Source organism: Balaenoptera physalus (genome assembly GCF_965194825.1).
Source record: "Balaenoptera physalus genome assembly, chromosome: 11".
NCBI lineage: Eukaryota > Metazoa > Chordata > Mammalia > Artiodactyla > Balaenopteridae > Balaenoptera > Balaenoptera physalus.
The window spans coordinates 44,692,214-44,714,962 of record NC_138896.1 but is presented as its reverse complement, the minus strand read 5'-3'; the positions used below and the strand labels follow the sequence as shown (position 1 = coordinate 44,714,962).

The window sequence follows — 22,749 nt, the reverse complement described above, 5'->3', positions numbered from 1 at the left end:
AGCTGATTTCAATACTTTCTCTCATCAAGTATTTTTCCTTTCATCTAAAAATGTCAATTTTCTCTAAGTTTACCTTGAAGCATGACCAAAGACTGTCGAAGGCGGCTATTTTCTTTCCGGATGTTTGTTAGTTTTTGTTTCAGGCCTCTTATTTTTGTGCACAATTCCTCCTTCGACAATTCTGCTAGAGGCTCTTCATCCTCACTGGAGCTCTCACCGGGCAGAAAGGCATTTCCCGAATATGGGTCTCTCTAAAATACAAGGCAGGCACAACAAAAGCATCAAGGCAGCTGTCGTGGTTTATCCTGTGTTCCGGATGCTGCTGGGACTTAATTAGACCTACAGGCTCCTGCTCTTCCAGGAGGGGAGCTGGGCCCTTGCGAGTGATCTAGCCTCAGCTTGGTCCTCCACTATCCAGGGGAACTCAGAATAAAAGAGGACATCAAAGTTTCACGCACACGTCCCTTTCAAAACAGTAATCAGGATTCTGACTTACGGCCTAACTTCAGTGAGAAACACAAAGTAGAAAAATAGTATAACAGAGTAGAATCAACCAGAACACCATTCAGATCTTTGTAACTCATCTACATCCTCCATTTCTCTCCCGACACCTCATCCACAGCCTCTCTGTTGAGACTATGCCATGAGGCTAATTTGGGGGTTTATTCCATCAGAGAAGGGAGAAAGATTTACCCAGAACAAAGCACTGATGTCTACCTTTTAGTTTAAAAAATATTTTTTAAGGACAGCAGGACAATAGTCCGAAAACGTATGCATTTGAGTTGTAAAACCCAGGCTTTGTTGAGGCAGAAAAGAATTTTCTCAAATTACTAAGCTGGCTTTTATATTTATATTAATCCAAATCTGGAAAATTGGAGCACAGAATGAAATTTATAAAGATCCAAATCTAGAAGTCTGGAGTATGATGTTTATAAAAATAAACTTTAGAGTAGAAGAGATAAAGGCACATGTACGCCAGAACACAACATTGTGAATCAACTATACTCCAATAAAAATTTTGAAAATAGAGATCAAGAAAGTTCCTGCTGAATAGGAAGGGAAGAGACCTCCTGGGGCCAGGCTGAGGAGCAGGAGGAATTCGGAACAGGAAGGACAGAAAGTCAGATTCCAGTGTCTGCTCTTCCTGCCCCGACCTTTGTGGGGAAGAGAGGTAGATCACAGGGGTCGGGGTAGATGATAGAAACATCCAGATGAATGAGGGGCAGTCCCAGGGCAGCAGGGCCGGCTCCGTGCTTCTCAGCACATCATAAATGCCCTAAAGGGGCCCCATGTCCAGCAACATCAGGGCAACACGGCGCCTTCTGGGCCACGGATCAGAAATGGACAAAATTGGTGTCTGGACAAATGGACCAGAGACAGTGTCCAGACTCCCCAGAGCTCATGCAAAGCAGCTGGAGAATCTGGAGGATCCCTGTGTCCCGGTCAGGAACTGGGTAAGTGCTGGGGGAACTGGTGAACAGAGAGGCTACAGGGTGCCAGAACCTTACAGAAGATGGCAGTGGGTCCCAGCACAGCAAACGTCAGCAGATGGTGCCAACAGAACCCCCTGGGAGCTGGCGGGAATGCTGTGCCTCAGCAGTAACAGTACTGGACGCTAAGGAAACAGGCAGAAAACTTAGAGCCTGGGCAGAAGGCCAGCTGTCTCTCCCCAGACTCTGGATGATATGTAAGACTCCTCAAAACTTGAAACACTTCCCAGGAAAAAACAGGAAGTGGAGGAGAGTGAGAAGCTAGTCTCCATTGAGACTTAAACCCTGAAGTGACTGAAATTATACCAATACTTCAAAGGGATTTTAAACACCAGAACACTCTAACTGGGCTTCCCTGGTGGCACAGTGGTTAAGAATCCTCCTGCCAATGCAGGATGCACGGGTTCGAGCCCTGGTCTGGGAAGATTCCACATGCCGCAGAGCAGCTAAGTCCCTGCGCCACAACTACTGAGCCTGTGCTCTAGAGCCCGCGAGTGACAACTACTAAAGCCCGTGCGCCTAGCCTGTGCACCCCAACAAGAGAAGCCATCGCAATGAGAAGCCCGCGCGCCGCTACGAAGAGTAGCCCCCTCTCCCAGCAACCAGAGAAAGCCCATGTGCAGCAACAAAGACCCAACGCAGCCAAAAATAAAATTTAAATTAAAAAAAAAACAACAAAGAACACTCTGTAATTCACTGTCAATGGACAAATTCAAGCTCACCCCCCCCTTTTCTTATCTAGCAGGGATGGAGAATTGAAAGCCAGATGAGATCAGTTATAGAAAATACAATTCTCTTTTTGTATGATCAGTAATGTATACATTTCAACCTCACTCCTTATTTTACAAGTATACAAATCTATGTACGTATACGTATTTCATTATTCCACGTGTGTGTGACATATATAATATATATAATGGTAATGAAAATTACTATTGTCCTATGTTGGCAAGTAGCTAAAGTACTCATGCTAGATATATAAATCTTTAATAAAAAAACTGATGGATTTGGCTAAATAGAAATGAAATATTTATTTTAAAAACTGAAGGATGCCTATTGAGATCATAGTTCTATGCAGAGTAATTGGGAAAAAATAGAATATATGGTCTAGTTCTTGCAGCAATTTCCCACAAGAGAGAAATGAAATCAAGCATAAACAAATCCATTTATAAGCATCATTGGAAGACAAAGTTAATAGACAATAGATTGGGATAATATATTTGCAAAATCTAAAACCACATGAAACTAATTTCTACAGCAGATATGGTATATGCGCCAATCAATAAGAATAGAACAGGAACCCACCAGAATAGACTAAGAAACCCAACAGAAACTATAAAAACTCAATAGAGAAATGGACAGTGGCAGAGACTGCTGGCTATCACCAGGTATTTGTTCTCCCATTCTTCTACAGTAATAAGTTTTTAGCTCAGCAGGTAGGTGTCAGCTAGATTACATTTCCCAGACTCCCGGACAGCTCAGTGTGGCTATGTGACTAAGCTTCCACCAATCAAATAGGAGTAGAAACAATGTGTACCACTACTGGGTCATGAACTTAGGAGGAATGGGCTGGCCTTCTCCTGCCTGAATTCTATTTTTGTTGGCAGAGAGGAAGGCATGCAGGTGGGAACTGGAGCAGTCACCTTGACCCAGACACAGAGGCTGTGTGTTCAGGAAGGTAAATGAACAAGATAAGAGGGATCCTCAACATTTTGGCACTGCTACAGCAACCAGGACTGCTCTTGCTATTATGTGAAAGGGAAATAAACTTCCATCTTCATACACCACTGTGGTATTTGGGTCTTTGTTACAGCCTTTGCAACATGCATCTTAACTAATGCAGATTTTGGTACCTAGAAGCCGGATACCCAAAACTTGACATATGTTTGAATTACTTAGAAGTCAGGTTATGGTCAAAAAGAGCAAAGGTATAACATGCTGGAAGGTCGTTGACTCTTGTTAGACCTTGGTGATGACACATTTGGTAAAACTGTCACCTGCAATGCCTTGGAAGGCAGACCATGTGCTTATTGAGCCTGGAAAAAGAATGTCTGTGTGTATCAGTGACTTCTTGTCAGTGCTAGCTAGTTTGCAGAAATGGAAGGCTTTCTCCTTCCATCTGCATTTAGAATGTAGCATGCAATTTAAACTGAGTCCAGTAATGTTAAATCTTCAAGGTTTGAAAAAAATGAATGATGTCTACATCTAAGTTGCAAGAGATAAGAAAAAAAGCCTGTGAACTCAAGGCTTTCTCAAGAGCTTCTCTTTAAGTGTTTTCTGCCAGACACTGAAATCCATCCCAAGGGTAAGCCTCAGCTTCAGTGCATTATCTTCAAGCTTTTTGTTTCATATGGCAATTAAGTCACTGCCAAAAGTTGGAGAGAAAAGAGGCTGAGCAGCCTTAATAAAAGAGGAGAGTTTTCAGGCTTATTTATGACCAAATAAGATCTCTGGCTGTAGTTACTTGCAATGAAACCAAACAGAAAGAAATAATTTGGAAAGCTATTAAGTTTTTGAGAAACACAAATTGCAAAAGAAACCATATTACTGGCCTGCTAGAGCAGGTGACTATTTTGCCCTCAAGGAACCACTGGACACCGACCCCCCCAAAACCTGCACCAGCAAATTGAAACTAGATATCATTTTCTCCCATCAATTGCCAAATATATGAAATAAGGACATAAATGCTGTGTTGGCAGGGAAACACAACATGGAACCCCTTATGCACTGCTGCTGGGCATGTGGGCTGATGTGGACATTCTGGAAAGCAATGTCATTGTCATATGAAAGCCATTACTCACCCTTCTAAGTGTTTATTCCAGAGACATTCTCACGCTGTTTCTTAAATGGACATGTATGCGGACATTTATTTTGTCATTGTTTGTAGTACCAAGATGCTGGAGGAAATCTAGGTTTTCATCATTGGAGGAAAGGATAAGTAAAATGATGCTATGCTTTGTTAGACACAACGTATCATATATAATAGCAATATAGATGTTAAAAACAGTGCTGATTGAAAAATCAAACAGATTGAGCTATATATTATGATACCAATGTACTACTAAATGATGTGTGAAATGATGGAGCCATAAGGTTGTACAGTGCAGCATGATTTGTAAAAAGAAAAAGATTGGAAACAAGCCATATCCATGCTAGGGGACAGTGGGTGATGATGTACAAAAGAGAAAGTTCTTTATATACTAATGGAAAGATTGTCAGAATATATTAAGTAAAAAAGCAAAGTACAAAGCAGCCTATCTAGTAAGTTACTTTTTGTGCAAAAGAGGGGATAAGAATATCTGTATTCATATCTGCTTTATTTGAACAAAGAAACACTGGGAGGATAAACAAGAAAGCCATAAATGTGGCTACATGTGGTAGGGGGCCAGGAGGCAGGAACAGGGTGGGTGGGGACAGCTGTGTGGGAGACTTTTCACACACACGCTATGTAGATATACAGATATATAATTTTTAGGCTTTTGATTTTTTTATTACTCAAAGAAGCTTCATTTTAAATTTAGCTTTCTGACTCTGTGCTTGTGCCTTCAACACTTTCACAAGGGAAGTGCCCCTCCATAGGAAAGCACATGTGACCGGTCACAGACATGCTTAGCAGACATGGACCCACCATGGCCCTGCTGACATGTTGTTTTGTTTCAGGAAACCTCATAAGTACTTTAGGTCTCACAGCAACAACTTCTCAAAGTTGGCCCGGGCACATTCCACACGCAGATTTTGGTGCTTTCCCAACCTTCTGGGTTTAAGAGTAAACAATTCTATTGCCAGGGGTTCGGGTCAGCCTCGTTTTGTCAGAGGCCGTGTTGTGGGGCAGCCTAGGATGTGTGGCATGCCAGATGCTGGACTGTTCTCAGTGCCTCCAGACACTATCCCCAGAGAGTAAAATATATTCTAAACCATGAGAATGTACAGTATGTATTTTAAAAATTAAACGAAAATACATGCACATAAGCACTCCATGCATTACAAAGACACACAAATAAAAAATAAAGGATAAACAGGTGGATAGTTTGTCCAAAGTGTAGGAGGAGAATGGGAGTGGGGAATTCAGATCAAAAAGGAATAAATGAATAAATACAAATAAGAAAGGGGCCCTGACCAAACCTGTGATGAGGATGGGCTACAAACTGGAGTCAAAAAAAAAAAAGCAGTAAATTTTAGAAGAGGTGTTCCAATTTCTCCAGTGGTTTTGGGAGGCAAAAAATATTTTCTGACAGTTTGCTGATCTTTAATTTCCCAGGATATCAAGGAAAGTTTGAACAATGTATAATTGGCCACACTCCAATAGAAGCTGGGAAAATGGCTTGTGAATATGTTTCTAATGCAACTTGTTTAACATTAAAAAGAGAACATGAAATTTTATTCCTTCAGTTGAATAAAGAATTAAAGGGAAGAATCTATTAATACGAGAGGGGGAAATGCACTAATAAACTGTGAAAGGAATTATGGAATTATGGCAGAGCAAGGGAAGAAAGTACCACCACAACAGCAGCACACCAACCTGCCCTTTATCCAGGTCACTGTTCGCATTCTCTGAGTCCATCGTCTCCGTCCTTTTCCTCTTTCCTTTTCTAAGAGCTTGGGTATTGGTAATTTCCTCTGTTTGCAAGATCTTCTGCATTTTCTCAGTTAGTTACCAAAGGTTTTCTGAAATTGTAGGAGGAGGGAATGCCCATGAGATGGTGCTACTCTGGATGTAGTCCAAAAGTTACTGTTTTTACTTAAAATGAAAAACAAACAAAAGGATCCATAATATGTTTACAACTGTATGTTTCATAAAGGGACTAGCCACTCAAGTAAATTATTTTACTCAATACTTCCTGTCATTCTTTCTCCCACTGGCTAATTTAGGACACACTTTCACTTGGTTCAAAATCATGAGGATATCATGTTTCCAGAATGTGAGATACAGGAAGTTGTCATTTATAAAATCAAATAGTATAAATTTTTTCCATTTTTTCAAGTTTTTTCTTGTCAATCAGTTATGAGGAGTCTAAAAAACAAAGTAGAAACCTTACAAAATTATGCAAATGATTTGAGGGCTGAAGTTATATAACTTTAGGAAAAAGACATTAATAATAGCAGATCTAGGGACTTCCCTGGTGGTCCAGTGGTAAAGAATCCGCCTTCCAATGCAGGGGATGCAGGTTCGATCCCTGGTCAGGGAACTAAGATCCCACATGCCGTGGGGCAACTAAGCCCGCGCACCACAGCTACTGAGCTCACGCACATCAACTAGAGAGCCTGCGTGCCACAAACTACAGAGCCCACACGCTCTGGAGCCTGCACGGCACAACTACAGAGCCCACGCGCCCTGGAGCCTGTGCACCACAACTAGAGAAGAGAAAACCTGCTCGCCACAACTAGAGAGAAGCCCGCGTGCCTCAATGGAGATCACGCAGGCCTCATTGAAGACCCTGCGTGCCACAACTAAGAGCCGACGCAGCCAAAGATAAATAAAATAAATAAATGAAAATAATAAATAAATCTTTAAAAAAAATAATAGCAGATCTCATCAGGATCAAAAATATTCCAAGGGAGAGCAATGAGAATGGCCTAGAAATTTGTTCTGTTTTTTTTCTGAAAACTCTAAAGTTTTGAGATGGAAGATTTTCTTTGGTGTAAACTTAAGAGTAGTACCATAAAGAATGCAAAAAAATCTCAAAGGCAACAATGCATTTCATAAAAATTTTAAGGTAGAATCATTTTTTCAAAACCTGATAAAACAGATGATAGTTTTTAAGCTTAATAGTTTTGAAATGATCAAATGTAGCTTTTGCTGTGTATGGATGATTCAACACTTCTGGTCATAGCAACTCTTTTTTTTTTTTTTAATATTTATTTATCTGCCTGTGCTGGGTCTTAGTTGCGGCACGCAGGATCTTCCTTGCTGCGTGCGGAATCTTCATTGTGGCATGTGGGATCTAGTTCCCTGACCAGGGATTGAACCCAGGCCCGCTGCATTGGGAGCATGGAGTCTTAGCCACTGGACCACGAGGGAAGTCCCTGTAACATCCTTATTACTTGCATATGTTGGTTTGTTTTCATGAAAAGATATTTAATTATAAATAATAAAACTTCACAGAAGAGACTAGCTTAAAGGGACTTCGACAAATATGTGGATTGTTGAGTAGAAGGTAACTATACTCTTTACCAAATTACACCAAGTAATCCTTTTAGAAAAAATGGTTCTTTTACCTATTTTAAGAGAAATTCATTATTCTCTACTCCAAGCATAAAATTATATTTAGTATTTCCAAGGTTGCTTCTTGTGACTTTTTGAAAACTTACTTTAGGTTTTCAAATACATGAATAGTGCTTCAGCTAACACATGGGACTGGACTGTAATATCTAACTCACAAATATCAGAGATCTTACTTAGTATCAAGCTTTATTAATAATTTCAAAGATACAAGCAATCAAAAGGCACAGGCAGAATGGGGAGATCTAGGACATCCTGGCTTTGTAGGTTCTTCCTTCTAGAATAAGAGGTGAGGCCTCTAACTGAGGTTTGGGGGTCACCTCACACAGTGGGTGTGTTTAAGTCGTGACACTTCTCCATTTTATACCTCAGAGTTGTACAGCTTGCATGACCTTCTCTAGGGAGTTATAAATCCATAGATCCTAGGTATGTTAGCCAGAGGCAATTTTAAATCAGGGGTACACAGTTAAGAGCATTCCATAGACAAAAAATCCACTTGTAGCAAATATCATTCATCTGTTTACTCAGAGCAAGGTCAACACACATTTTCTGTGAAGCATCAGATAGTACATATTTTAGGCTTTGCAGGCCAAGGGGCAAAATCAAGGATATTATGTGGGTACTTATAAGCAAGAAGAAAATAAATCTTCACAAAATTTTTATTCATAAAATTGAAACTATACTAATAATAATTGAGTATAACTTTTTGTCAGACAGGCCTACAAATGAGACTGGAATTTAAAAATATATCTTGTTTAATTAGGGTTCAAAGTGTTCCCTACCACCAAAATTAATGGCAAATGCTCACTTGCCAATGTTGACCCATTATGAGATTTTATGAATTTTGTGACCTTGGGTTAGGCAATGATTTCATAGATATGACAACAAAAACGTTATTTTCACAAATGATACCATCAAGAAAGTAAAGACAACTTACACAATGGAAGGAAATATATGAAAATAGATCTCACAAGGGACGTGAATACAAGATATATAAAGAACTCTTACAACACAATAATAAAAAGACAAATGCCCCAGTTTTTTAAATGGACAAAGGATTTAAACAGACATCACTTCAAAGAAGATATATAAATAGCAAATAAGCACATGAAAAGAGGCACAGTATCATTAATCACTACATAAATGCTCATAAAAACTACAGTGAGAGGCCTCTTCATATCCACTGAAATGACTATAATCAAAAAAGACAGAAAACAAAAAGTTTTCGTAAAGACGTGGAGAAATTGGAACCCTTATATCTTGCTGGTGGGATTGTAAAATAGTGCAGGCATTTTGGAAAAGTCTGGCAGCTCTAAAAGTTAAATATTACATCATCATATGACACATCAATTTCATTCCTACGTATATACCCAAGAGAAATGAAAGCATACATCCATACAAAAACTTGTACACAAATCTTCATAACAGTATTAGCCATAATAGCTAAAAAGTGGAAAAATACAAATGTCTATCAACTCATGAATAGATAAATAAAATGTGGTGCATCCCTACAGTGAAATATGATTCAGCAATAAGAAGAAATGAAGTTCTGATACATGCCACAACATAAATGAGCCTTGGAAACTTTATGCTAAGTGTAAGACATCAGTCCCCAAAGATCACACATTGTATGATTCCATTTATGTGAAATGTCAAGAATCATCAAATTTATAGAGAGAAAACAGATTAGTGGTTTCTTAGGAGTGAGAGATTGGGGGATGGGGGGAGGAATGCCTGCTAATGGGTTTCTTTTAATGGGGACAAAAATGTTCTTTAAAAATTGGATTGTGGTGTTTGTTGCACAAACCCTGTGAATAAACAAACAAACAAAAAACCATTGAAATATGTACTTCAAATGGGTGAATTGCATGTGAATAATATTTCAATACAACTATTTAAAAAATACATAATAGGTTCAAATATTTTCTGCAAAGTACCTTCTGATGAATAATAAAATGAATAACTGTAGGCTTTAAGGACCTTACATTTTCACAAGTTTTGTAAAATTTTCCAACAAACCTTTTTCCTGCTCCACACACATTTTTAACCACCATCAATTGTATCACATCCTAGCAGATTCCACCTCAGGTTGTACTGAATTAGTGTTTTCTCAACCTCTTTGGAAATATTCTCTCCCACAGTTGTTTCATAAAGACTATTTATAATGGCTAATTTGTGAGTCACTCTAAATTAATCAGCAATTACTCCTCAAATAAATAAGAACTGAGCAATATCAGTAACATCTGTTGATTAGTCAAGAGCCAAGAAAAACTCAGAGTCATTTGCCATGTGTTTTAATTATGTTGCTCCTGATGTCCTCATTCCTTTGAATAACTGTTTTTGCTGAAAGGCAAATAGTCTTAAGTAAGTTTATTTTTTTCTGGGCACATGCCTTAAGCTACTGCAATAAAACACGATTTAATTAACTCACTATCGGTAAATGGCTTTCCTTGCTTGGCTAACAAACAAACCACACAGAAACTTATTTTGGTTACAGACTCATTTTCATTTCTCATTTTTGTGAAGAAACTCTGCTGTGATATTTCATTTAAAATTTTCTAATTGTTGTGACTTGCTGTCCTGTGAGTTGGATGAATGCTGAGTTTGGTAATGTGACATATATATGTTTTTTTTTAAGCACAGCTATAGTGTCAGTGTATAATACACACAATGCTTTGCCATCTAGTTTGGTAACAAAATAATCCCCACGTCACTCTGCTTTAAAAGCACTAAGTCAAATTTTCTCTTTTTTTTCTTGCTTTGGCATGACTGGCATACACTGGTAGTAAAAAAATAAAATGCAATGTCATACAATGGTATGACGATATGCACGACACTAAAACAATGTCAAATTATTACAACGGCATCACTGTGGTTTGTGCTGCACTGAGCAGGCTACCCCGTGTGGTCTCTGTCACAACTACTCAGCTCTGCCCTTGCAGCATGAAAGCACACAGGCAATCTGTAAACACAGCAGTGTGGATGTGCTCCAATAAAACTTTACCTGTGGACACTGAAACTTGAATTTTATACAGTTTTCGCATATCATGATATGCTATTCTTATATTGGTTTTTTTCAACTATTTAAAACTGTAAAAAACATTCTTAGCTTACAGGCTGTACAGAAATAGGAGGCAGGCAGAGGGGCAGCAGGTTGCTGAACCCTGACCTAGGGGCTCAGTTATCACATTGAAAAGAAGTTCATTTGTGTCACATGCTTCCTTTTCTGTCATCCTCATTTTTCTTCCTGGCAAGCAGAACAACTGCTTTAACTTCTTTCTCCCCAGTGCCTTACTTCACTGCACATTATTACTAAACATTTAGAGCAGTACTTGAGAGACACAATATATAGCCAGTTAGATCCTACAGCAAATTGTTATTATTTGATAAAACTGGATTTTGCCAGATTTAACTGGTAAAATCTGGATTTTGCCAGATTTAACCGGTCATCATCACTAAATAATAAGTATTATTTAGTGATGGTAACAGATGCCAGAGTCCTGGTTCACAGGGGTTGCTGATAAGCCCAGGGTGGGAGAGGGGGGGACTGGGAAGTTACTGATTAATGGGTATAGAGTTCAGTTTTGCAAGCCAGATGATGGTGATGGTTGAACAAAAATGTGAATGTACTTTAGGCCCTTGAACTCTACACTTAAAATGGTTAAGATTTAAATTTGATGTTATGTGTTTTTACCACAACAAAAAAATTGGAAAAAAATTAGTTTTCAAAAATACAGATTTTGTAATATCCTAACTGTACTAAAATTTTCTCCTGCTGATATGATTTCATTAAAGAGCAAATCCTCAAGTTTCTTCACAAACACACCATTCATTCAATACCAACCAGAATGGACATATTAGACCTCTTTTAGAAGCTCTACTTTTCAGTAGATTTCAGACCACTGTTCTTACATTCACAGACAGGTGGGTCAAGGTTTGTACTACCTGCCAATTAGCAAATTCAGAATGGGTATTATGAATATGGCTATATATTAAACACTACTAGTTCCTATAGTTGGTAAAAAAATTTACGATGGAGTTATCTGCCACTCTTTATTTATTTTTAAAAATAAATTTATTTATTTATTTTTGGCTGCATTGGGTCTTCGCTGCTGCGCGCGGGCTTTCTCTAGTTGAGACGATCTCATTGCGGTGGCTTCTCTTGTTGCAGAGCACGGGCTCTAGGTGCCTGGGCTTCAGTAGCTGTGGCACGCAGGCTCAGTAGTTGTGGCTTGTGGGCTCTAGGGCGCAGGCTCAATAGTTAAGGTGCACGGGCTTAGTTGCTCCACAGCATGTGGTTTCTTCCCAGACCAGGGCTTGAACCCATGTCCCCTGCATTGGCAGGCAGATTCTTAACCACTGTGTCACCAGGGAAGTCCCTGCCTCTCTTTATATTTTATTTATTTATTTATTTTTTTGCTAACAGAAACCATTTGATTAATTCCCAGGTAGTTGTAAGGGGCAAGATTAAATATAACCACAGCCATGAGTCTCTCCCAAGATATGTGGTTGGATGAATAACATGTCAATGGCTTTCAATTTCTTTCCAATCTTTTGTAGCTCACGGCAAAATATACGTTCTACATTTTGATCCAGAAAACACACATACACACATACACCCACACACACAAAACTAAAACAAAATTTCAGGAAACACGCTCATTTTTACTGCATGTGATGCATTCTCTCAGTTTCTATTCTATCTACTGTATTTTATTTCATTTTAATAAGTGCTGACTGATCACAGCATGTTAAGCTGATTTTGCAACTCACTAATGGGTTATAACCCATACCTTGAAAAATGTTCTAAGCAGCTTCCAAGTTATGAAAAAGATGTATGAGAAATAAGACACAGAGAACGGAGAACTTTGTAACTAATGAAAGCAAATTAAATTAATAAAAATATAAACTATTAATGCATTTAGGTTTACTTTTAATATGTCAATTTTTTTTTTAATTTTATTTATTTATTTATGGCTGTGTTGGGTCTTCGTTTCTGTGCGCGGGCTTTCTCTAGCTGCGGCGAGCGGGGGCTACTCTTCGTTGTGGTGCGCGGGCTTCTCACTGTGGTGGCTTCTCTTGTTGCGGAGCACGGGCTCTAGGCACGCAGGCTTCAGTAGTTTTGGTGCACTGGCTTAGTTGCTCCGCGGCATGTGGGATCTTCCCAGACCAGGGCTCGAACCCATGTCTCCTGCATTGGCAGGTGGATTCTTAACCACTGTGACACCTGGGGAAGCCCAACGGACCACAGTTAAGGAAACTAAATGAACATCAAAATATCATTCAGGTATCTCACCTCCCTTTGTATTTAAATAAAAATTCTCTGTTATGAATTAAATAAAAATCATGAAAGGCAAGTACGGCACTACAATAAAACTTAAGTACCCTTTCAAATTGCTAAAAGTTTTGGATTGTTTTCTATACATATCGGTTTTGGAATGTACAGGCACAGAAGGTCCTCTTCAGTACTCAAGTCAGAGTATGAACTGAAGACTCCCCTCTAAATGAGTTCCAAAGTGCCAGGAAAATAGTGCCAACATATTTCTAAATATCCAGTGGCTGGTTTAATGTTCTCTGTAAAATGGGCTACTAGCTTCAGTTCAGCCTTTGGCAAGGCATGGAGGAGGGACATGTCCATATTATTATTTTTTAATTATATAGAAGAAGGCAAATCAGGATTGGAATGGCTCTGAGTCAACTACACTTCAATTTTTTTAAAAATTGAAAATCTAAAAAAAAAAAAAACAAAACACCAAAGATCAGAATGGCTCTAAAGGGTTGGGTGTCCTCTCCTGCAGCAAGCACAGCGCTCTACTGAGCAAAGCAAGTGCTTCCTCATCAAGGTGTTCTTGACTTCTGGACAGAAATTACGGGGTTTTACTAATATCTATTAGGGAGCATTTCAACTCACTCTTTTTCCTCTTGCCATTTCCAAATGCCATCTAACGTGTTTTCAATTTCCAAGTTGTTCCAGAAATATCCCAACTAAAAAGATGATCAATATACTTTAGGATGATTCGGCAATGCTGCCAAACTATGATTGCATGACTTAGGCTGATTGGAGACTCTGTGTGAACCTCAGAAACACTAAGTGTGTTTGAGGGACTCTAGACCTGAATCATTTTCAACTTCCCATGATGAGAAAGGAAAGAAAAACAGTCTCATCAGGCCAGAGTTTGTGGATGCACTTTTACTAAAGCTAATTTAACCAATGAGCTGTGATGTCATGCACTGTCATGCATGTAACCATTATCTAGGAAAGGAATTCATTTAGCTCCCCATCCTGCCCTACCTGACATCCTTAGACCTTTCCAATCCTGTCTCCTTCATTTAATAACAATAAAAATATTGTTAATATTTACTGAGTACTTACTATACCATTCAAAGCGTTTAACCTGTGCTACCTCATTTAATTCTCATCGTCACGCTGCAGGGTAGGTCCAAGGATTATTCACACTTAACAGATGAGGAAACTGGGGCCCCAGTGGACCCTGGCAACCAATCCCAGTTGCTAACCCATAAGAAGGACTGGAGCCAGAAGTTAGAAACTAATCATCAAGTCAGCTTTTCAGCAAATTCTATCATCTCTAGTAACTAGCTTTTGCTTTCTTTGCTTGATGAAGCTCTTACAGGGCCCTCCTTGCCAAGTTCTGCCTCATAGTCCCGTTTCCCCAGAGACTGGAGTCTTGACAGGATCATCAGAGCTTCTCAGGACTGTCATCCTGCTCAGCCACCAGGGCTGGAGACCCTCTCTTTGCCCCTCTGATCCCTTCTCCCCCCAGTCTTTAAGCTGCTCTCTAAGCCTGGAGGTTGACACGCTTGGGCTCCCTTGCCCTCGTCCCAGCTGGGTTCAGCCAACAGCATGTCCAAGCAGGAGATCAGAGGGAAGGAGAACAGGGAGTTAGGAGGATGTATCCTCCTGCTTCCCTTCCTGTGGGGTTGCCTTTTCTATGTGACCCTCTCCTTTCAGGTTGCGATAACCACTTCGTTCCCTCTCCCTGTAAGCCTGCAGCTGGTGACATTTCCATTATGACGAGCCCTGAGGTACAGCACTGTTCCTCCTGGTTTGCCTACACCCAGCTGCTATGGTCAGAATGGGTCCTCCCAAAATCCATACGTTGAAATCCTAACCCTCATAGGTGATGATATCAGGTGATGGGGCCTTTGGGAGGTGATTAGGTCATGATGGGGGGAGCTGTCATGAATGGGATTAGTGTCCTTATTAAACAGTCTCCAGAGGGATCCTCAGCCCCTTCTGCCAGATGAGGACACAGTGAGAAGTCGGCAGTCTGCAGCGTGGAAGAGGGGCTTCGCCAGAACCCAACCATGCTGGCACCTGATTTAGGACTGCCAGCCTCCAGAATTGTGAGAAATACATTTCTATTGTTTATAAGCTACCCATTCTCTGGTATTTTGTTATAGCAGTTTGAGCAGAGAAAGACATGAACTTTCTCTTCTGTACCAGAGTCTTTCTGCTGCTCCTGACCTGGCAGGAAAGCCAGATGCCAAATGGCTCAGTCTCTGTCTCATCTGTAATGAGACAGTGAGACCAGCTCATTTTCATCTCGACGTGTTCAGGAACAAGACGCCTACAGCAGAGAGATAATAGTGCAGAAATCAGAGGCTGGGAGCATTGGAAGATAATCTTCACCTGCTCCACAATGTCACCTGTCCCCTCAAATGTCTACGAAAAGCCTGTAGCCACATAGAGAACAGACTTGCAGTTGCCAAGGGGGAGGGGAGTTGGGGGAGGGATGGATTCAGAGGATGGGGTTAGCAGATGCAAACTAGTATATACAAGAATGGATAAACAACAAGGTCCTACTGTAGAGCACAGGGAACTATATTCAATATCCTGTGATAAACTATAATGGAAAAGAATATGAAAAAGAATATACATATGTATAACTGAGTCACTTTGCTGTATAGCAGAACTTAACACAACATTGTAAATCAACTACACTTCAATTAAAAAATAAAAAAGCCTGTAGCTGTGTGTATGTGTGTGGGACCACCTGCAAGTCTGCACAAAAAAGTATATGCAAAACTCAGAGGGACTCCGGATAAGTTTTCCTATGGTTCTAGGCCCTCCAAAATCTTTTCTAAGGACTACCAATTTTTGTGAGTATTTATCTCCTTGGCTATTCTTATGTTATTACCTGTCCCCACCCTTGATATTTATGTGCCGTTTCCCCATTTATCAGAAACACAAGTGCAGAGTTACACCTAAAGAAGAGTAAGAAAAATGAAGAGTTCTATTTTAGGATGACTGTTAAGTCATGTAAACCATCTTCCACTTCACATTTTTTTGATTAAAGTAGAACATTCTATCCATCTTGAAAGTTGAGTGCAAGATGAGATCATTAAGATTTTTGCTTTAAGGGACCATATTCTAGAACATTAATAAGTTTCAGACCAATTTTTAAAATTCACAAAATGTAATGATTTTGATGCAGGAATCAATGCCTATGCATAAAAATCAGGAGTGATGCAACTTTCAAATATTAATTTATCTTACCAGTTATAACATGAAAGGACAAGCTAATTTCTCTTTGAAATATCTGCCATGTTAATATCGTATACTAATGAAATTAAGTGTATACCATTTACCAATGTGTCTATTAATTTTGTACTTTAATAGTCTTGAAAGTTTAGGTCTAACATAATTAATCTGCTGAGTCACATATTTCAGATAATTTACTTAATCATCTTAACTGCTTTGCCCCCTCATCTACTACCAATATTAGATAATAATATTATTTCAATACAATATTATTACTACCAATTTCTTGCTCTAATATTCTTTTGTACCCTGTTGAAGCAACATTACATTCCCTGATGAGGAAACCCAGAACAGGGTCCTGTGCCCTGTGAGTGAGGAGAAGTAAACAGGGACCACACCAGCCGACTCCCGGGGTGCTGGTACCCCTTAATCCAGGCACCAAGACCCAGACTCCATCAGCTCACCTGGGGCAGACTGCCAGGAGGTGGGGGACACAACTGTGACCCTGCAGTGTCTGCTCAAGGTGGGTTCCTGCTTCACTGCAGATGGCCCCAAAATGAAACTGTGCAAAGAATAGACCCTGAGGGATCTGAGACACTCAGGAAATTGTGGTTCAAAGGCTGTCTCTGGGTGGAATGTGTGAATATTGTACAAAACCCTTCACAGCCTACGGGGTCAGCAGGGAACCTGGAGGAGATAGAACCACCAGACTGAGAGAGTAGGACAGCCTGGAAACTGGACTTGCCCACTGGAGTGAGGAAGTCCCATGATGAAGTAACCAGCCTTGTAATGTGACGGAATGTGATCACAGTGACAGGACATGGGGACCTAGTGTCCTGGGAATATGGGGGGCGGGGTTCACAGGCACAGCAAGCGTGGGAAGCCAGAGACAGTGGGTGGATGGAGCTCAGCCACTAGGACGGGTGGGCGGTCTTCCACACCACAGGCAGGGTTATCCTGGTAGGATCCAGGACCCCGGCTCCCAGGTCTCCGGGGAAGGCTGGATGTTGAAAAGCCTCACAGCCGAGGCTTAGGCAGGATGTAGGAGGAGTGGCTGCTACGTTCACCAGGATATCCAGGAGTAGTTTCTGGGAGCCTGATACGAAGTCCTTGCCTCTCTTTTAGCCTTAAGACTACGGAGATCCTTGCAGACTCAGCTGAAGACTGAATTCTAGGACCAGTGTTTTTCGCTCAGAATGGGCTTAGGCATTCAAACATCTAGATGGTTGTGGAGTGGCCCTAGATAGTTAATACAGGCTTCCCTTCTCAGGGCCGAAACTGACATCCCAATGAAAGTTACTGAGTGAACTCTCTTGCCCCTCTCCCAATCTGTTTAAAGTTGCGGGAAGACAAGGAAACACAGAGAACACTGTCTCCACTTAGCCGTAGGGTGGGCGGTGTTTGCCTGCACTGGGGAAATGTCCCTGAACTTGCATAGGTTAGAGCTGAGTGCTTCCTCGGCTCATCCTAGGCTGATGGTGCTCCAGACCCTTCTCCCAGTCTCAGGGGAGGCACTTAGGTGATGTGATACCGATGGATGAGAGAATGATTTGATGCTGCAGAAGCCTTGGTATCTGTGTGGATTTGTATGGTTTTGAGGATTCTCTTTTTCTTTTTGGTAATAACTCCTTAAGAACCTGGTGAAAACTATGGACCATATCCCTCCAAAGAGACTCACAGTTTTACATATAATTTCAGGTCCCTAGAATCCTGTTCGTGGACTCCAGGTTAAAAGCTCCTACAGCAGAGATAAGACCAGCAAGAACAGGCTTTAGGTTTTTGGCTTTCTTCTGTGAAATGTAAACTTTACTGTATTCTAATTCAGTGAGTTTGCTATTTGTTTCCCTGTTTTACTCCATAAAGTATTTTGGAACAACAAAGACATTTTAAGACATATTTTTCTTTCTGTTCCTAAATCCATGAGATGTCATTACACTGGGATAATTTCAATACTCTCTGGAACTGTGTGTTTTTGAAACATCTTTTACTAATTTTCGGTTACTCATCCCATTTTCCTTGATACGCTTGCTATCTCTGTTCTCTTAGTGACATTCTTTCAGGCCATCAGCATGTTGATGCATTAACATACAAAGCTACCACCACAAAATATTTAACGCAAAAGTCCTACAAAAAATTATTGTAAGAAATGGAGATAATTTAGCTATTAAATATTGCTGTTGTTTTATTAAGACAATCTGGAATTTAATTCATAAACATCAGTTAACCAAGAATTTCTTCATCTCATAACATATTTACTATGTAACTTATAAACCTCTTACCTTACTTTTTTCCCTTTTTTCACTTAAGAATATTGAAATGCTTGTAATGAACATGGCAACTCTTATCTTGGATCTAGAAGGCAATGCCTTCTGCTTTCAAACTTGCTTTGTAAGTTGCCCATTCTTAGAAATGGTGGAAATATTTCACACTATCTGAATAATAATGAACAAGGCTGCAAAGTGATTTATAACTCTGAGAGCTTTATAATTTGATTTATGAACAGCTCTCAGATTTTCCATTGGCAGTTCGTACAACTATGAGTAAACTTTCTGGCCAAATGACTCAGTATTTTGCTGTATGACTAATCCCGCACTCATTGTGGAAACTGTGGAAATGAATTCTATTTGCTTGTGGATAATAAATGATTACTTTCCAAAACTGTCTGCAAAGCATTACAGAGTAGATGAATTCAATTATACTGATGTTTTTAAACTCTCAAACTCAGCAGACTTTTTTGAGAAGCCTGTAATGTTCACAAAAAAGAACAACCCCTCCCTCCAAGCATTATCATGGATTTTGCCACCCGTAGGACAACAAATCCTAATTAGGCTCTAAAATTTCTAAAACATTAAAAGAACAATTTGGGATGATGTTATTTGAAATATTTTCTCTTACAATGATGCCTTTAAGTTATTTTCCAAGTTTTTATTATTGTAGAATAAAGTCCTTTCCTGGGAAATATTTGCTGCAAATATTTGATATTATTGCAAATAACAATTGTTTTTCCTTCAAAAATGCAAAATTTAAAAAGACAATAGTGATGCGTCTATATGATGGCTCCCCTGATTCTGGTGGCTGGAAATTGCCTCCAAGATTATGTTAGTTGCTGTAGGTGCTCCCAAATGATGTAGCTCCTTGAACTTTCAATAAAAGAACATGTATATGGTTGGCGTAGGCCCTGGTCTCAGACTGCCATGAAAACTACTTGGGAATAAACAGGCATACAACATGTTTCCTCAGATTCCTCCCAATTCCTTTCATGCCATTGATTTCTGAGAGTTAAACACTTCACTTAGGATCAAGAAGGTTGCCAGTCCAAAATCAGTATGATTTATTTCAAATCATTTATTGCTAGAGCCATTCTTACCCAAACTTTTTGCTTTCAAGGGGTAACATTCCAATGGAATGTCTCTGTGTGATTACCAGTTGGGGCATCTACTCACTTCTATCGAGGTTTGTAATAAACGCTTAACAACCAACCAGGGCTACATTCCAAGGCATTCCTTCTCTTTCCCTAAAAATCCTCCTTCTAGTCTGAGCATTAGTAGCCAGGGTTGGTGGGGAGGGCCCCAGGGGCAGGGAGCCATCACAACCAGTCAGGGTCAGTTTTAATTCTGCAGAGTCAAAGGCAGTCTGAGAGCAGAAACAACTGGTCTGGGGGACCCAGGGAGCATGAGGACAAGTATCTAAACCACAGACGCATTGGAGAGGTCATCTTCTCCCCTCCCTTCAACTCTCAGTTTCTCTCCCACTGCTGGCTCCATCTCCGAAGTTGTACCCCTGTCCTGACAAAAGCCCATGTGTTGCCCTTTACTCAGGCTTTACTTGCATTTCTACCCATGCATTCTAGAGTTAAATTTCTCCAAAGACTGTAGACAGCGCTCTTGCCTCTTCCCCACGTCCTCGTCCCTCTCCAGTCCACTCCCGTCTGGGTTCAGCCTCTCCCACTGCGATGAGCCAGTTCCCCGGAAGGTGTGCAGAGGCCTCCTCATCACCGGTCCTCAGCGCTTGGGCTCCTTACCCCAGAAGTGCATCTGTCCTGGGAACCCCTGAACTGGAAGCACTTCCCACGTGTCATCTGCTCTCCTTCTCCAGTCCACAAGGGGAAGATATCTCCAAAGCTCTGATTCCAGTTTTTTTTGTTTTGTTTTTTTACTTTCTGCACAAAGTGTAAAGGTTTTTTTTCTTTTTATTAAATTATGTGTAACATAGGCAAAATTATTTCAGTCAATAAATTTTTAAGGAATTTCACATGTTCTGATTTTTTTTCCACTGCCAATCACCTTTGTTCCTCCGAAGTCAGAAACTTCAAGATAAGGTAGCCCTTGCAAAAAGAAGTTTTGCTCAATCCACAGTTGTCATGTCAGTCCGTCCACAATCCTTTTAGTTGGGCTTCTTTGATCTCCAATGGAATATGGACAAACTTCAAAATTCCCCACCTGTAATCTTTGGGATCCAATTTCCTCTAGCAGTTTTCTTTAGGACCATGTTTAGGGTCAGGAGATGGATCTGCCGGGTTCTGAACTTTAGATACCCTTTAAAAATGCATTAAGTTCAAATCATATTCACTCCTAAGCTGTCACACCCTAGAACAGTAGAGATCATTGGGATGTGCCAATACCTAAGATAAAAAAAGTTTGACTGTTTGGCTTTTCACAGTTCACTTGGCAGCTCTGTCTTGTAGTTCTTCCCCACAAATCTAACACATAGCTCTATGAGTAAAGGAAACCACATAGTTACTCTACGAGGCGTTTCCAGCAATGTAGGTTTACAGAAAAAGCCCCATTGGGATAGACCTCAACTGATACCAGTTCTTTCTACACTTTCTCTTCCATAGTCATTTCATCCACATCTGTGACTTCCACTATAATTGATGCGGGTGATTCCCATCTGTCTCTAGTTCTCAGTCTCCAGTCGTGTTTTCATGGTTAATTTCACACGGATGACCTTCTGACACCTCTGCCCCTCAGTGGCTCTGAAACTCAGTTTGTCACCTTTGCCTTCACAACTCTTCCTTCACCTGAGCCCAAAACTTGAGTCCTCTGCAATCCCTGCCTTTCCCTCAATTGGTCGCCACACAGCTTAGATGGATCCTTCTCTCCTTTTCTATATTTCTCCCTGACCCAAACATCAGGAATTTGTGCCATAACTTCCTACCTCTAGGGAGGCACTGCAGAAGATGTTTCTGTCATGTTATTAAAGCCCCTTACTCTTATCTTTGGGAGCAGAATGACTCAGTGATGAGGGGCCTTGGGGAGGGCCTGGGGCCACCAGTGGGCAGGGCTGGTATATGAAAGGTCCCTTCTCACACACGGTCCTGCCTCTTGCTCACTCGTGCTGCAGGCCTCGTGGATTGGAGAGTGTCAGGCTCTTTTTAGCTTCTGGTCTTCAGGTGAGAAGTAGTACAGGTAGGGTTCTTTCCTGCTTTACTGTTGGGAAGGACCGTAATTCTTTAGCTGTGACTGGGCGGGGGTGCAGTTAGTGGAAAAGGAATAAGATGCCCCATTTTGGCTTTGAGCCTAAGCTACGCTCTTCAATCTGACTTCACCCTGAATAAGGTTAACATTTTCATTTCCTTTTGGTTCCTTGTGTGTGTTCTCAATTTGGTTGAGCATCTAAAGGGAAAAAGGGCTGCAGGGTGGACCATCTTCTACATACCAGATACCAAACTCTCTTAACTAATTTTCCCAACTCATTTGTCTTCTCTTGGGTGACAGTGCTAGCTCACTATCATAAAAAGTCAAAAAATTATATATACTTTCCTATCTTCATTTTTTCATTCTTTGGGATGAAAGATTTGGCCATGGACTTTCCTCCTCCACCCCTACGTCCAAACTTTAAATTTGTGAATTTGATATAATGTCAATTATTCTTTTTTAATGAAAATCTATCAGAAAGAAAAGGTATGAATTTTACTAAATTAACTTCCAAAAAAGATTGATTGGTTGATTTAATATTTATTGAATTCCACAACGCATTAGCATCACACAAACACACAGAAAGAAGCAATTAATAACATGCCATTATTTGGAGAAGGGAGTGATAAATTAGCAACAAACAAAGCAGAAAACAATGGAACCTAAATACTAAGTTCTCTCAACGATTTGGTTTGCTTTTTATCATTATTAGTATCCTTGAGATAACTGATGCAAAGAACAGAAATGAACGCATCTAAAAAGAAATATCTATAATCCTACTGCAGGGCAGTTAAGTATTTGCCTGCCAAAAAAGATAAATGATGTTCTTGTGTGCACTTCAAACTTACAAACGGCTGCAGCAAGACTCAGAGTGATAACAATTGTGCTAAAGTCGTACCTCAGAAAATCATAATTGCTATTTAGTTGCTTTCTGTTGTTATAAATGCACAGTTTGGGGCAAATTGGTTATTATGCTGTATTTGCAGTCTTAGACATGTTTCAAGGATATTTAGGGCCATTTCAGCTCACTCACAAATTTTCCTCAATGAGAAGTATAAAGTAACGATGACCTTCCTCATTAGTTATTTCTCCCAATGTTTGCAAAAGGTTAATTCAGTT

At 40.2% G+C, this 22,749-nt stretch overlaps 1 protein-coding gene across 4 annotated transcripts in view; it reads right to left on the bottom strand.

Annotated features, from left to right (window-relative positions):
• Window positions 1-22,749, bottom strand: part of BEND6 (BEN domain containing 6) — a 76,133-nt gene that overhangs the window by 51,431 nt on the left and 1,953 nt on the right. For all 4 annotated transcript variants that reach the window (XR_014251099.1, XM_082414367.1, XM_082414368.1 and 1 more), the window contains exons 2-3: window positions 6,010-6,155; window positions 74-251 (exon numbers count right to left, since the gene is read on the bottom strand). Coding sequence is in view for 3 of the 4 variants with exons in the window: in XM_082414367.1 (XP_082270493.1) it covers window positions 74-251; window positions 6,010-6,129 (298 nt within the window). In the remaining variant the exon portion in view is untranslated. The remainder of the gene's footprint in view (window positions 1-73; window positions 252-6,009; window positions 6,156-22,749) is intronic.